The sequence below is a fragment of the Petromyzon marinus genome, chromosome 18, assembly GCF_048934315.1.
Source record: "Petromyzon marinus isolate PM22_M1 ecotype Great Lakes invasive population chromosome 18, UKy_Petmar_22M1.pri1.0, whole genome shotgun sequence".
In the NCBI taxonomy this organism is placed as follows: domain Eukaryota; kingdom Metazoa; phylum Chordata; class Hyperoartia; order Petromyzontiformes; family Petromyzontidae; genus Petromyzon; species Petromyzon marinus.
In genome coordinates, this window is record NC_133684.1 from 7,133,608 (window position 1) to 7,149,677 (window position 16,070).

Genomic DNA, 16,070 nt, shown 5'->3' on the forward strand with positions numbered 1-16,070 from the left:
ATCATTCAGATGTTCATTGGCAAACTTTAGACGGGCATGTATATGTGCTTTCTTGAGCAGGGGGACCTTGCGGGCGCTGCAGGATTTCAGTCCTTCACGGTGTAGTGTGTTACCAATTGTTTTCTTGGTGACTATGGTCCCAGCTGCCTTGAGATAATTGACAAGATCCTCCCGTGTAGTTCTGGGCTGATTCCTCACCGTTCTCATGATCATTGCAACTTCACGAGGTGAGATCTTGCATGGAGCCCCAGGCCGAGGGAGATTGACAGTTCTTGTGTTTCTTCCATTTGCAAAATATCGCACCAACTTGTCACCTTCTCACCAAGCTGCTTGGCAATGGTCTTGTAGCCCATTCCAGCCTTGTGTAGGTCTACAATCTTGTCCCTGACATCCTTGGAGAGCTCTTTGGTCTTGACCATGGTGGAGAGTTTGGAATTTGATTGATTGCTTCTGTGGACAGGTGTCTTTTATACAGTTAACAAGCTGAGATTAGGAGCACTCCCTTTAAGAGTCTGCTCCTAAGCTCAGCTCGTTACCTGTATAAAAGACACCTGGGAGCCAGAAATCTTTCTGATTGAGAGGGGGTCAAATACTTTTTTCCCTCATTAAAATACAAATCAATTTTTGACATGCGTTTTTCTGGATTTTGTTGTTGTTATTCTGTCTCTCACTGTTCAAATAAACCTTCCATTAAAATTTAGACTGATCATTTCTTTGTTAGTGGGCAAACGTACAAAATCAGCAGGGGATCAAATACTTTTTTCCCTCACTGTATTTGATTTTACCAGGTAAGGCCCACTGAGCTCGATAGCTCTTTTTCAGAAGCGACCTGGGTACCACAGATGATAGCTCACCGAAGTGGCTTATCAGGTGGAAATTTATAGCAGCCAAATACTCCAAACGCATGTTTCTAAATGTGTACTCTGTATGCGCTGTACCATAAACTCAATACCGTACACGTGTACCTGTAATACTTTCATTTGGTGATACTTTTATCAATGTTCCTCATGTTGCGTGTGACCAGGGGATCTGTAGAGTCTTAAGTGTTAACAGCACTTGCCCCTTCAGTCTGTATAAGGCTATTCAGGGGGTTCTTTGTACACACGTGGAATATAGTGTACAGCAGAGTATTGCACTTCGGTTTTCCCCCACGTCCCCCCTCCGAAAAGTCTGAGCGTTCGCCACTTTGAAGGAGGAATCCTCCTTTGAAAGAGTGAAGGCCAAGACAGCTGCTGGCGCAGCGCTCCCGAGTGGCACGGACCAGGCGCAAAGAGAGAGCGGCGAGACCACCGAGAGTGAGCGAAGAGATCGACTCGTCCAGATACCGACGCCTCGGCCAGCCTCAATGTTGAGTTTCCCTTCGCGTTGCGAAGGGTCCAAAGAAGAAGAAGCCGGCAACTGGTGAGGGTTCGGTGAGTTTGGGGAATCGTGAGGCACGAGGGGTGAGTGACCACTCGCCCCGTGGAGCCACTCAAATCCAGCGCCATTCACCAGAGCTTCTCTCTCACGGTAAAAAAGCACAGCGCTGCGATGATGCTACTTATTTACGTATATCCATCCATATTGATGTGTACAGTATCAGCATTGGGTTGTTAACGTTGCTGTTGTTATTGGTGTCGTTTTAGCTGTAGAATAAATGGATTGATTATGTTAATGCGGCTATGTAAATGTATCAGGCCGGTGTCTCGGACAGACACCTCTCTGTCGTAGATCCGCGGCCGGCGTTGGCGCTCCTGTTCCGGTTCGGAGCAGTAGGCCTCAGGGGGGTTCGCCCGTTCGGTCTTTATGGTAACATTTATTTGACTGTTTTGATTATCAGATTTAAGCATGCGGTAGTTTGTCACATTAAGGTGAACTTATCGTGTAACTCTTTAGTGTTGTCGCATGAATTATGTATGTGACGACGCGTTATGGTTTACGTTTCCGTCCGCGTTTGTGCATACAGGACTCCACTATTTCACGCTTGCATATTTTGTAAGTTATTGTTTCAACTTGATTATAACAAACTTTATTATAACACATAAACATCAAAGACATATTGCCTAAAAGTATGGAATCAAATGCCGCACCTTCACGGTGATCTTGTTGTATTGCATTGGTGTGTTTGTGTATTGTACGTTCTGTGTTGTGTTGTTATTGGCACCGCTGCTGGCGTTTCGTGTTCAGCAGTTGTTTTCCTGCGTCGTTCTCGCCATAGAAATGTGGAATTCCTCCCCATCCTATGTGAGTTCGGATATCTATACTGTAGCACTGTAGTGCAAATGGTATTTTATTTCTATAATCTCAGTATTGCTGAATTCTTTACTGTATCGCGTGCACCTGAAAATGCGAGCCGATTCAGAGGTGGGGGTGCCCCGGTATGGCCGTTCCATGAATTTTAAAACCCCACTTGTTCCATGAAGACCACATCCAGTGTCAGTGTCAAACCATACGGGTTAACTCGTATTCTTGTACAGGGAAATTGCGTTTTCAAACCCATATACGGCGTACAGCCGTTTCAATACGGGCAAAACAAAATGTATTTCTGTTTCTCCCTTGTAATGGGAATTTGTAGGATGAACGTTGACATTTATAAGGGCACGGGGTGACCATTAAGGTCTCTGAATTGGTCTAAGGAGTTGACAGGTATGCAGTGTGTTTAAAGATTGCAATAACATTTGTTGTGCTCAAAATGTAATTAGAAAAACACACATCGTATATAATGCTAAGCTGTAAATAACTTTATTTAAGCTTTAAATCAAGATTGAACTTCATTTAAATATACGTCTGTGGATGGGGCTTGGACTTTCCTTCCCTGTTCAATCGTTACTGTGCTACTGCCTATACAGCTCGATCGTCGTGACGAGTCACCTCATCCAGTTTACCAGCCACCTGGAAAATCATCAGTGAGAAATTAAGCCCTGACCATAGAGGTTGTTGGCTGGAGGTTGGATGCTGCGACATGCTGAGTATGCCCCCACGCTTGGCTGACTTGTGTTTAATGCTGTTTCTACTGCAATACAAACGAATAGATTACTTTTCAGACGTGTTTATTGCGTGTGTAATGAGCGACTTCCGCGACACGTCATGTAGAGGGTACTTCTTTTATTTCTCAGACTCGGCACAACACAGGACAACCTTATTCTTCTCACTCTGAGTACAACACTTTGATATTAACGTCTCTATTGGCTACACACAGCCGATCACTCAGTGTGGTCTCACCGCCCTCACTCGGCTACGCCGCTGGCTGGCGGCGTGCCGAGGATGGCGATGGAACCCCCGCAGGAGATCTTCCACGTGGCCGGACGACGGAGAGAGATGACGGCGAGCAGCGACGCAGCCAGGACCCAAGAATCCACACGCGAACCCCGAGCCCCGCGTCCACTCTCCCTTATATCCCCCCACGCGTGGCTAGGCCCCGCCTCCGGCCACACCCTCTTGTGGAACCTTCGAGCAGGTTCCCAGAGTATCTCGGCTAACCCCACCTGTTACCTTTGCCCTAGATACCTCTCCTTCTCTGATTGGTTGTTACTTTAACTGTGCCCGTACCCGTGCTTCCCTTTCCCGTCCAGCAGATGTCACCATGCCATTACACACGTACCAATCTGCTGTGAATGTGACATTGGAAAGAAATATCAAGACACAAACAGCAGGAAGGCACGACCCCCATAATGCCTTGTGTACATGTTCTGTAACCACCACATTGCTTGTACATTGTCCTCAACCTTGTCTAGACAACCAACTCAACAGAGAGCTGAGAGTGTGTCCGTATTGTTTAGGACATGGATGTGATCATAGGGGTTACGCCCTGGCGTGGTCAAGTCCTGGGAGGTTGCTGGCTCCAGTCTGCTCTGCTCTTCGCCCTGCTCATGGTCAGAGGTCATGCTGGAGCCAGGGCTACCTGGGCTGACTCTGCTGACCCTGACGACTTGGTGAACAAACCACACTGGCCTGTGCCCTACAGGTCAGGAGGAAGCCAGTGTCACAGGACACATGGTGGCTTTATTCGTTTTCCCTATTTATTTTTTACTTCAGATATTTCACCTGTAAAATCCCTTGAGATGGAACATCACGTTTGCAAGGGTGTCCAGGGTGTAGATTGATGCATAGATAGCAAACACATAATGACACGTATACAAGATTTCAAAATATATAATGTGTACGGTATGCATTTACACAATTAAATAAGTGTTGTGTTTAAATTTCAGGAGCCTATGGTTATGAATAAGTGATCAGTGGCACTGTGCTATGAACCTGGAAACTTGAGTTTAATTTATGACCATGGTTGACATCAATGGAGAGTGATATCTGAACTAATCCTGGACCCCTTCCCCCCACTTCACCATCCTGCATCGACCAGCTTGGTGAAGTATGATCAAACAAACCCCCATGATCAAAACAGCATGGGAAGGCCTTCCTCCAGCAGTTGATTGACAAAAGAGCCGTACATTACGATTTTTATTTCTATATTGTGATATCGCCACTGCTGCCAGTATTGTCAGAAGTTCGATATAATCGACGTCGAGTGAGTTCTAATAATTTCTTGAAGACGCTCTCAGCACGTGGAGCGAATAGACGAACATCATGCCTAACAACACACGGTACAACCCAAAAATACGTCGCACAGCTGAGCGAGAGTGCGTTTACTGTGCGTACACAGACGAGTGAACTTCCGACCGACCCCGGACCCCTTCTGCCAAGCGCGCTACACGTTCTGCCCCGACGGAGACCCGGGGGGTTCCATCCCCGCCATGGCCCCCGAGGATGTGCTGGAAGTGTTCCTGCTCAAGGCGCCTGTCTGGGAGTTCAAGTTTGGCAACCTCCTGGGAAAATTTGTGAGCAGTCATGCTTTTGTTGTTGTGGTACTTGGGACTTGGATCACGGCCTAGTAATTATAACCTACGACCAAATGGCCCTCAATGTGCCCCATTTTGTCAGGTCTCAGAAGCCGTGCAGCCTGGCTTATACTTGCATGGGAGACTGCCTATGAATAGAAGGTATTTTAAGGGTTAGGATATGAGGTGGCCAGGAGATATCGGTGGATTCCTGAATCTGTCACGAATTCGTCACTCTACCAATTTGTTCACTCCTTTCGCCGAAACATAATGTTGGTTGTCAAGGTGATTTATTGCTCAAATAAGCACTGTTTACAGCCCTGAGCCAGGAATGGAAGTTCCACAACTATATGGCGGGCGCGGGTTTCTCCACAGGACAACCTCAGTTGACATATCCATGAAGTGATACTTATTTTATGTACCCCGTAGAGATGATGGACTGAGCCAATCCCCAACCAGGATTTGAACTCCTCTACCTTTCAGTTGCGAGCTGCTCGCGCTACCGCTTAGCCACCTTAGCTGAACTGCAGAACGCAAAACGCCTTGTGTTGCGAATGACTGAGGCTAGGGGCTGTTTGTGCGCTGGTAGAGGCATCTAGCGGTAATCATTTGAAACTCTATGCCCCGCCGTTTCAAAACTGGTACCGGTCCGCGGCCCGGGGGTTGGGGACCCCTGCTCTAGATGACAATCTGTAAAAAAAAAAGTATCTTGTTAAAGCTTCACTATTGTTGTATGTATGGTCTCGATGACATGGATCAGATCCATGGACATTAACAAAAAAATTGTAACAAAGCACGCAAAGAAGCATGGAAAATTGCACGCTCAGAATTGAGCAGGGAGAAAGAGGAGCATGTGGATTGGGGAACGAACACAAAGCAGTCACATACTGGCTGTAAACAATAGTAAATGAGATGACGTCCAGTGCTTAAAACTAATGACGGAGTGGTAGCCAAAGCCAGGAGCATGCCCGAGTTTTTGACGATCTTGGAGGTGGAGCAGTCAAATCAGCAGGAGTTGGATAGATTGTTGCACCATGAGACTGAGAGATGGCGACTGCACGAGGCGCCCTCATTTCCAGAGTTTATATACATGGCTGATGATAGGAAGTGACCCTTGTATGTAATGGGTTCAAGTAACCCCTGCTGTGACTATAGAGGTTGCTTCGTTCACCACAATAGAAGAAATAATAATCATCGAATCAAATGATGGCCGTGAATCGTACTGTGGTAATGTGTTACAGGCTAATGACAGTGACGAAAGCGCCGCTTCTCTTCGTATTCACGGCGTAGTTATCGCCTCTCGCCAATCTGTACGCCCTGCACAGAACATCATGCATGATGCCATCGGGTTCCGGAGCGCGCTCACGGGACACGCCTTCACGCTCGAGTGGTACGAGCTCTTCCAGCTGGGGAACTGCACCTTCCCGCACCTGCGTGCCGGTCTCAACGCACCATTCTGGTGCAACCAGGGTGCCGCCTGCTTCTACGCCGGCCTGGACGAGCGCCACTGGCGAGAGAACGGCACCATGCTGAAGGTTGCCGAGGCCACAGGTGCGACTCGTTCAGTGCCTTGCATTGAAACACCAAAGATAGTGAAATTAATACGTAGGTTTTCTCAGCCAATATTATGATTTACATTTAATATTTGGGTTAGGCCATGCGATGATCTGGCCACTTTTGTGTCATTAAGACCCTCCTTCACCCGACATAGCCAAACAAATATTTACAAGTGTTTAATGCACCAATTATTGTATAGTTTGAACTCACTGGGTAAGATGAAGAACAATTTTCATGAACGAAGTTAGCAAATTGATACTTTTCGCAAGTGTTGAGTTGGCGGTCTCAGCCCAGTCATCAATGACTGCAACAGAAAAAAACCCCTAACATTACGTTCGCATCTGCACTTAATTTGAATAAATCCATGGGATTTCCGAGGTAGCTCTGTGATATCTGCTTCCGCAAACCATTCCCTAACACCAAAGGTTACACTGCGCATTGAGAGATGCGAATTGATTCTTCGTCATCTTGAAGCTCTCATGGGCAAAGCCCATTACAATTATTATAATGACATTGAGTGGTGGCAGAGTGGGTGGCACATTGCGCTATGTATGAGTCTCTTGACCAGAATTCAATTCCCAGCCATGGCTAACCTCACCAGCGAGCGATATTAGAACCAGTCCTTCATCCGCATTCAACAATGAATTATGGTCAAATAACCCAACACGACCTGCACGGTGTGGAGAGTCCCAGTAGTGGATTGACAAACGTGCTCTGTACCATGTATTATTTATTACTTTATCTTATAGAGATGGGGCAATAGTGTTGTACACAGTGTTGTGTTCCAGCCACGTCTGTCCGGGGCGGCAATTCCTGAAAATATTTCCACATCAGTCACCACATCCAGTATACGTCTTGCTATATATCTGTGGCTTCTTAGTCATGTGCAGGGTCGGCAACCACAATAACAAGAAGAGACATTTTTGTTCGAATTCTGTAAAAAAAAAAATCTGCATTTAAAGAGCCGTATTACATGAAAGTAATATCACAAAGCAGTCCTTAAAGAGCCACAGTTTGCCGACCCCTGTCCATGTGCCACCCAGAGCATAATGGAACAAAAAAATTCTTCGTGCATGGACTCAGAATCGTCCAAAAAATTAATGTAAAAAAATGTCTTATTGCGTAAAACACCGATGTAAGTGAGGATTTGCCAGTCAAGAGAGACGATAACCGTAGTTTGGTCAAGAAGCAGGGAGCATGCCTGTAGCATGTTTGACAAATGCCCTTAATATCCAGAGCGAAATTAAGCCCCGGCCTCCCATCCCGTCACAGGTGAGACGTTTAACAACTTGGCCAAGTGGGTACGGCACGACAACGACACGGGCGTCTACTACGAGACATGGACGGTGCGGAGCGGTGAGGAGCCCAACGCCACCTCGTGGTTCGAATCGTACGACTGCTCGCGCTTTGTACAGCGCACCTACAGGAGGCTCGCCGAGTTGGGGGCGATGTTCAAGCCAGGCCTGCGCACACACTACACGCGCCTCAACCTCTACTGCGGGCAGCCCCATCTCCTGGGCAATGCCAGCACCATCTTCGGGACGGCGTCGAAGGAGGCCATTGAGCTGGCAAAGGAAATCCGCAGCTTCTACACCAATTTCCAGCCAAACCAATCGCTGCTGGGGCTGCTAATGAGCGTGTTAAATGCTTACGGGGAGGTGGTCTTGCAGCACCGCTTCTTTCTTTACTATAACTCTGAGTACTGGTTCCTGCCCATGAAGCCGCCGTTTGTGAGCATAACATACGAAGAGGCACCGCTGCCTTAGCTAGAACCCCCGCCGCCATGGCTCTTGTGACGATGGGCGAGTGTGGTTGTGGCGAAGATGAAGTCACTCGGGATGCACCATTTTTATAATTGATCCGGCTATGCCTGGATGATTTATGACCCAGAATGCGCCCAATTTTCATCACTTCTTAGAAGCTAAGATGAGTTGAGCCTGGATAGTGCCTGGATGGGCAACCACGGTGCATGACATGTTATAGGCTACCAGGCTCCATGGTGGGCAGTGCAGCAAAATCCATTGTACTATACCTCTATGCTTGCATTCCCTAACCCATGACCTACACGGTGGGGAGAGGCCCTCATCCAGCAGTGGATTAATAAGAGCTTTATATGTACACATGTTGAATTATGTTTTGACATAGTCGCACTGTGGGTGTGATGCACCATTGGGTTTGTGCTTTCCACAATTTGCAGCAAGCGATGTGGCCTCTTGAGTGAACGTTTTGATTGTTTTGATTGCACTGAATGATAGCAAATGCACTAACTGTACGTGTCAAAATGAAATTGCAATAATAGAGTAATGAAGATTTTTGTGAAGAGCACTGTCGTTGACTTATAACTTCCTCATGCTATACACAAATGCATTAGTTTTGTAAATTTTGTATATGGTTGGAATAACCTTTTTAGGGCCACACCACTTTACATATTGTAAATAACCCCACAATTGCTTCAATCAAGTAACTTTTATTAAACTCTTTGACATTTTAAAACGTTTCACATCCGTTTATAAAACTAATACAATTACACTTTAAGATGTATACTGTCATCAATACAAGCACAGCCACAAGATGTACAAAAACTGCAGATATTTTTTTAGATTTGACACGGCACATGCAAAAACAAAAAAAAGTCGGTTTTAAAAAAATGATAGAAACAAGAATACTCTATAAATACAGCCAGTGTCCAAACTGCATTGCCTGCCGCGGCACCCCTAATACAGGTGTAGGTGTGTACAAATGTGTGCCGGTGGGCAGGTAAGGCCGAGAGTTGAGGAAAGGGTCAGTAAAGACTTGTTTTCTTCATGACACGCAAGAACTCCTCCTCGTTTATCTCCCCATCACCGTCACGATCAGCCTCATCGATCATTTCCTGCAACCAAGATTGGGGGGGGGTTGGGGAAGAGAGACCAGAAGAGGCAACCAATTGCAGCGAATGTAATCAGGGGTGGGGGGGGCGGTCGCAAGACCGACAGATGGCAATGGCTTGGAGAGGCATTCATCCAACAGTGGAATAATCATGGTTGATGTAATTGAGGCGCTTAAGTAGAATATCTGCATAAACATGTAACTATTCATTGATGATTGTCATTTCGTACGCATTTTTATGCTGACTGCAATCGGTGTCATGACATTTGAAGAATGTATTCGGATCACTTAGCAGTGCAGAGAATGGTTCTCAGAAGCGGAAATCCTAGAGCTACCACGGAGATCCATTCAAGTGATCTCTGATCGATGCAGTCAGGGAATCGGCATTAAGATTTAACTTGATCTTGTTCAACAGCACATTGAGGTGTTGAAGCAGTACGTCTACCTGAAATTTCTGTCTTCCATCAGACTCGTACCGGCAAAGATCCAGCCTCTCTTCTATCCACTAGGTGTGTGTTTGTGTAAGATGTGCAGTCACTCACCTGCAGCTCCTCGTCCGTCAGGGTCTCCCCCAGTTCTTTGGCCACTCTCTTGAGGTTCTTAAAGGAGATCTTGCCCGTTTCATCGTCGTCAAATAGGCGGAAAGCCTTCAGGATCTCCTCCCGTGAGTCCTTCTCACTCTGACAACACAAAGACCGATAGAACGTTGTTAATTACGTGATATTCGAGAAGATGCACCAGTGTATTGCTTTCAAAGTACATTTTTTTGAATAATTATGTATGCATATAGAACTTCTTTCGCACCGTACATAGCCAACCGTGCTAATTGGAGGTGCTGGGAAGACACGCAAAAGGCGATTTATAGACAGCAAATGGTACAATTGCGACAATAGGATCGGTTCTACCATGTCACGTGATATGGCTGCATTTACCGCTTGTCAATAGCTCCTCGTGCCTGAGTTCTCTTTGAGTGAGCGAATACTGTGCGTGTTAAAAGTTAATATTATGAATTTAACATTTTTTTAATACATAAGATCAAAGGGCAGACTTACCATTTTCTGGGTCATCATGGCCAGAAAGTCGTTGAAGTTGATTTTTCCCGAACCATCCTTGTCAAAATCCGCAATCATTTTCTTGATCTCTTCCTTTTTGGGCTCAAATCCGAGTGCACGCATGGCCACCTGCAGGCAAAATTACAACAATGTGCAATGCATTGTGTGACTGCTGGATGTACATTCCTCACATATATAATATCTATGCATGTGTATCATCATCGGTCCAGAGGAATCCATTGCCAGATGAAAGGCCCCCCAAGCCATCTCCATCTCTGAAGGACTTGCATTGCAACAATCCAATTTGCACCTGTAGGTAAGCTGATTTCATTGTTTCATATCCGCAGTGGACATCCTCTCGAGCGTATATCCTCCTTTGGATGTCAATCCATCTTTGTCTTACCAGCATCATCCCTTCAAATGAAGCATCCTGCCCAAGCCCACTTAACGTTTCGAAATTTGACATGTTTTTACTTACATTCTCTGAAATCCATGTGCTTTTTTGTCTGTATCTCAGTGTACATGGGTTCAAAAATTTCATTTTCAATTTCAGCATCAGTAATTTTAGGTGCAGAAACATGCCAGGCAGTAGAAAATACTGCAGTCAGGCAGGCAGACAATTATAAGCAGGCAATGACAGAACATCCCTGGCAGGCAGGTAAACATTCTCACAAGCAAGCAATGGTATGTAGGCTACCTTACAAGCAGGCATTGATAGGTAGACGGTGGCAGACCGACACACCAAAAGGAAAATAGGCAATAAAAGACAGATCTGGCTGGTGACAGGCAAGACAACAGTATAGTTGTCAATGAAAGTTATAAGCCGTATCCGCACAAACCATGGCAGATGCGGATACCTGATGCACAAACGGAAACTTAAAAACTCTCCAGTGTGCGACTGGTCATCCAGAACAGACCATACAACAACAATGACGCAATGCCCGTTACATAAATACGAAGGAGACACCACAGCGATACACTACTCCGCTGCTCCTGACGCGGTTATCTGGCTTGACCACCTGAATGTGAAATTGTAGTCGCTGCTCTGCATCTACATCAGCCGTACGAAAGAAGAATGCCATCCAGACATTGACTGGCAGGCAGTAACGGACAGGCAGCCACCCAAACCTTGAGCTCCTTGACGTCAATGGTGCCCGAGCCATCTGCGTCGAAGAGGTCGAAAGCCTCCTTGATCTCCTGCTTCTGCTCCTCGCTCAGCTCGGGCTTGGGTCCGCTCTTCTTACGCTGAGCGCCGCCCGCACCCCCCAGTTTCCTAAACCCAGTCGCCTGGGAGGACAGCAGATGGGGAACAGGATCGGACATCTACTCCAAGACTCTCATGAATTCAGAGGTAACCGGGTGGCTCGCCGTCAGAGCGTTTGAGCTGGCGCCGCTGAGAACCCGGGTCCAAATTCAAGCAGAGCCGCCCATCATTAAACTGGGTTCTAAAGTGTAGAGAGTTGATGGCCTCAGGCCAAATATCAATGAATACACTAAATAACATCGCATGACATTTATTAAATTCCCGCTGAGAATTAAATTAGTTTGATTATCATGCAACTCTATTCCGTGGGCCAGAGGTTACCTGAAGGGATTTCAGAGGTAGCTCTGTGGTGTCCGCTTTCTAACACGAAAAGTTGCACTGCTCTGCGAGAGAAATTGTATACTTCGTCTCGTGACGTGACACCAATAGCGCAATCACGATACAATTGGGCGGAAAGACATTGAAATATCTCCCTTTATTCAGGTCGCATGCCTTTTGAATGTCGACTCAACCTTGGTTTAGCAGCCGTCATTGTTTCGTCATCCCTTTGATTCAAGTCGACCCATTAGGGTTGGATTCTCTCTTGAATCGAGTCTCCCCTTTAGAGTCGACCACCTTGGTTTAACTGGCGACCCGAGCGATCATTAACGCCATGTTAACGACTGACTGCCTTTCTTCCCGATCCGAGTCCGGTGTTCCAGCTATCGGTGCTCGCGATTTATTTTAATTGATAAGAAGCAAACAGGTGTTCTGAACAAGTAACTAATTGCCATGTTTTGGTTACGTGCCAAACCTCACTAATTGGCTGTGTCGGGTGGTGGTGGGTTTAACGACACAATTATATTTACCCGATCCAACCTCAAGAAAAAACACTCGATGACGGACAATGTCGTCGTCTTGAAACGATTCGCGTGCCCCCGTTTCACCCATCTGTGTGGTTAAACCACATTATGATCAATCCCCATGACCGATACGGCGCTGCGAGGCTGTTAATCGAGCAGTGGATTGACAACGGGCTGCGATTATAATCAATAGTCACCAAGCCTGAACAATTGGGAGACGAGGTGAGGCCAGACCAGGCTCGGGGTTTGACGTTCCAAATGCCTTGTTGGGCTGCCGCCCCATTGCCAAACTCTTAAACCTTCGGCCATCGTCCCAAACCCGCTATACAATCGTCGCTTAACAGTGTCCATCCCCCGTCAATAACTTAATTGTAACGATATTGTGGCAACGCCGCGATGGACGACCGGGGTTGGAGGAGCGAGGCCCAGGATGAGCGAGGCAAGTCGGGCCCGTGTCGGGACATTCGATCGGAGGGGGACGGACACCATTGGGAGAAACGACATCGCGGACTTCCCACAACCCCTCTTTCCCCGAGACTCCGGGGCCTGCGTGCTGGTGGGTGGGTTCATGGTGGTGGTTGATGGTGATGGGAGAGGGGAGAGGGGAGAGACCCCCCCCCCTTCTTTAACCCCGCGCCGCTCAAGTCCCCACACCGAGGAGGGGTTTGGGACTTCTCTCCCTCGTCTTTCGCCGCTCACCATTGCGTGTACCCCCGGGTTCCGTTGATGGGAGCGCGGGGAGGGCCGTGGAGTCTTCCGTGCTCGACCGTCGCTGTCGTCTCTCGCCACCAACCGCCGATTCTTTTCGCTCCTCCCGCCTCTGGCCGCCGCCGCTGTTTGCCGCTACTGCTTGGGCTGGTTGCCCCGGAAACGGACGGGGGGTGGGTGGGGGGCGGTTTGAGTCGCGCGGGCTTCACCGGCGCGCCATCTTGTGTAGGGTGGTGAGAGGTCATCGTTTTAATTCAACTCAGACCAAGGATTTTACACAACTTTCAGAATCAATATTTTTCTTCGTTCGTACGGCTGCAATTTTGGGGGTTTTTTTTAACACTCGCGGTGGCGTCAAGCGAATGGGGTAACCGCGTCCGGTTGCGGCGGAATGCTATCGCTTGCGGTGTCCTAATTTCGTGAACAAAAATAAAATGTGTTTCGGGACATTGTGTACGGTCTGGATTTACCACATGCGCACACTGAAGTGCTTTATTTATTTTTTAAAAAATATTTCCCATGGAGAAAAAAAATGAATTTTTCAGAATTGTTTAGACTGGACGAATCCGATGAGCTATAAAGCTCTTTTCCACACATGTCCGCTCAGTCGGGGCGGGTCAACGAGTTACACCAACAGACAAGACAACATTCGTAATAAAGTTCTTTCGGGTTAGAGCGCGTGCATAGAAATGTGTCGTTAAACCCGCCACCACCCGACACAGCCATTAAGGTTTGTCACGTAAACAGAACGTGGTCAAATCGTTACTTATTACAGCACAACGGTGTGCTGCTGGAGAGTTAATCCGCATTTACAATTTAAGTTCGACGTTTCGCCAGTAATTACAAGCAGCCTCATCAATTTGGTACGTTCTGTTTACATGACAAACCTTACTAATTGGCTGTGGCGGGTTTTAACGAGACATTTATATTTACGCGATATAACCCACCCCGTTCCACCCCCCTCCCCCCCCCCTTTATCATGGATAATATTGATCGCGAAAGCCAACCGCGTGTTAAAACAGATATACAATTGGTGACGTTTCGGGCAACGGCCCTTCGTTATCGACGAGTGTTTTAATGATGGCACGCACAGTGGGGAGCCTTCCCCTGCGTAAGATGGCGGAGCCGTGGATTCAGTTGTGGCAGTCGAGACGCTGTCGCATGGTTAACGTTGCACAGTTACAAGGGGGGGAGGTCCAGATGTCTTGTGACCCCCCCCCCACCAATGAATTTACTCCTAACATCCCACATCCCCTTGCATATTCATTCATGTCTGAAATGAACCCTACTCGAAAAAAATACTTTTAGAGAATTAAATGGGAGGGGAGGGGGGGTCACAAGTAATCTGGACCACCCTGTACAGTTGATGTTTTAAATAAATTAATCACTTGGCATTATTTTGTGCATTGTGGAGAAAAAAAAGGCATTGGCATTATTTTCTTGAAGAAGTGTATTTTGGTCCTCTTTACCATAAATATACATTCTTCCACCGCGAACTGTCATCCTGCAGTAGGATGACAGGTCATAGCCCCACTTCATATATATATTTTATGCAATAGCGCATATTGTGTTTATTTAAACTGAATTGTCAGCCACAAAGCTCAACTCAATGTAGCTCGAGTCGCATTTTATCTTCACATTTTTATTAATATGTGCATCCAATCCTGTGTATTAATATATATCAACGTCAATTTATGTTATTTTTCATAATTGATACCTTTTTTTACCCAGGAAAGCCTGACCGAGTCTCAAGACATTTTTTTTAGGAGGGTCCTGCCAAGCACATATTTTGCATTAGCCTGGGGTGATGCTACTGGTTGTTATCCCAATTGAGTAACATGTAGAGTAATGCTTCAGCATTGGGCTGTTTGACTAATACCACTCACATTGGGGTTATTTCTTTACAATCTATGGAAGTAAACCGGAGAACCCGGTGGAAACCCATGCGGAACAATAATAGAACATACCAATTAAACACAATAAATTCACCCGAGTACGCAATCACACCCAGGCGATTCTTGCTGTGAGACACGATTGTGAGCACAGCGTCACCCTTCGGTGCCCAATTGAACCCATTCACAATTTAAACTATGCAACTATATTTAATTTAACTAGCCCCGATGCCTAACTACCACCACCAACTCTGTCTTGGGAAATCTGAAGACCCCAGTGTCCAGCCTCGAAGTGTGTCAACAGCTGTATAGCTCGTTCCAAAGTTCTTGCCAGCAGAGCTCATCTATATGAATGACAAGCACTGTTAATGTACTCACCAACTAAATTTTTTTGCCAATGTACAGCCCCTTTTGTTAATTCACTGCTGGCGCATAGCTCCCCATGTAATGTGAACTGTAGGGGGTGATTTGAGCATACTTCACCACACTGGGCAATGGGGGTTGGGGAAGGAAAGGAGCATAGATGATGCAGAGTAGTACAGTACCTCAATGGGTGTTTAATCCACAAGGGCAGCGAAAACCAGACACCAGACAAATGTGGTCATGGCTATGGCTATCAGGCATGCATCAGTCCAGCTGCATAAAACTGTTTAACCATAAAACTCGCAGAATTTAAATGACAAACTAAGTGGAAAATTCCACTCGGGGTGTTTAATTCAACGCATGACCACGAACGTAAATCTGATCCAGCCAAACACACGTCTCAACGGGATATGGATTTAGAGTTCCGTGATTGTTTTTTAAACACTGGAAATTAGGATTGCCACCTTTTCCAAAGGTAAACCCACGAAATGTTTCAGTCAACCTATATCTAAAAAACAGTGCAGTATACTGTAACTATTGTACGTTCCACACAATACCATCGCATCTTTTATTAAAATAGATTCCTGCCACCCAAACACAAGATGGCAAATCCCGGATTGTCATGACCAACCTCGGACAGATGGCAACCCTACTGAACATCCCATTTACATTACAGTATAAGCAATGCCTAAGACAAAAATCATCATACC

At 46.5% G+C, this 16,070-nt stretch overlaps 2 protein-coding genes across 4 annotated transcripts; one reads left to right on the top strand and one right to left on the bottom strand.

The window, feature by feature from the left end:
• Positions 1-1,041: 1,041 nt before the first annotated feature.
• Positions 1,042-8,694, top strand: LOC116943473 (CLN5 lysosomal BMP synthase). 3 transcript variants are annotated; one of them, XM_032956278.2, is made up of 5 exons: positions 1,042-1,412; positions 3,759-3,943; positions 4,640-4,814; positions 6,140-6,365; positions 7,644-8,694. In XM_032956278.2, exons 2-5 carry the CDS (start codon positions 3,762-3,764, stop codon positions 8,135-8,137), a joined length of 1,077 nt encoding a protein of 358 aa, XP_032812169.2. In that variant the 5' UTR covers positions 1,042-1,412; positions 3,759-3,761; the 3' UTR covers positions 8,138-8,694. The 3 variants fall into 3 exon arrangements, with proteins under 3 accessions (XP_032812169.2, XP_032812167.2, XP_032812165.2); XM_032956276.2 differs by having other exon boundaries at positions 1,043-1,509; XM_032956274.2 differs by lacking the exon at positions 1,042-1,412 and adding an exon at positions 1,516-1,788.
• A 128-nt stretch (positions 8,695-8,822) lies between these two features.
• Positions 8,823-13,261, bottom strand: LOC116943477 (uncharacterized). The gene is made up of 5 exons (XM_032956285.2): positions 13,097-13,261; positions 11,420-11,578; positions 10,292-10,420; positions 9,782-9,919; positions 8,823-9,243 (listed from the first exon to the last, which is right to left on the bottom strand). Exons 1-5 carry the CDS (start codon positions 13,097-13,099, stop codon positions 9,154-9,156), a joined length of 519 nt encoding a protein of 172 aa, XP_032812176.1. The 5' UTR covers positions 13,100-13,261; the 3' UTR covers positions 8,823-9,153.
• Between the last annotated feature and the right edge of the window lie 2,809 nt (positions 13,262-16,070).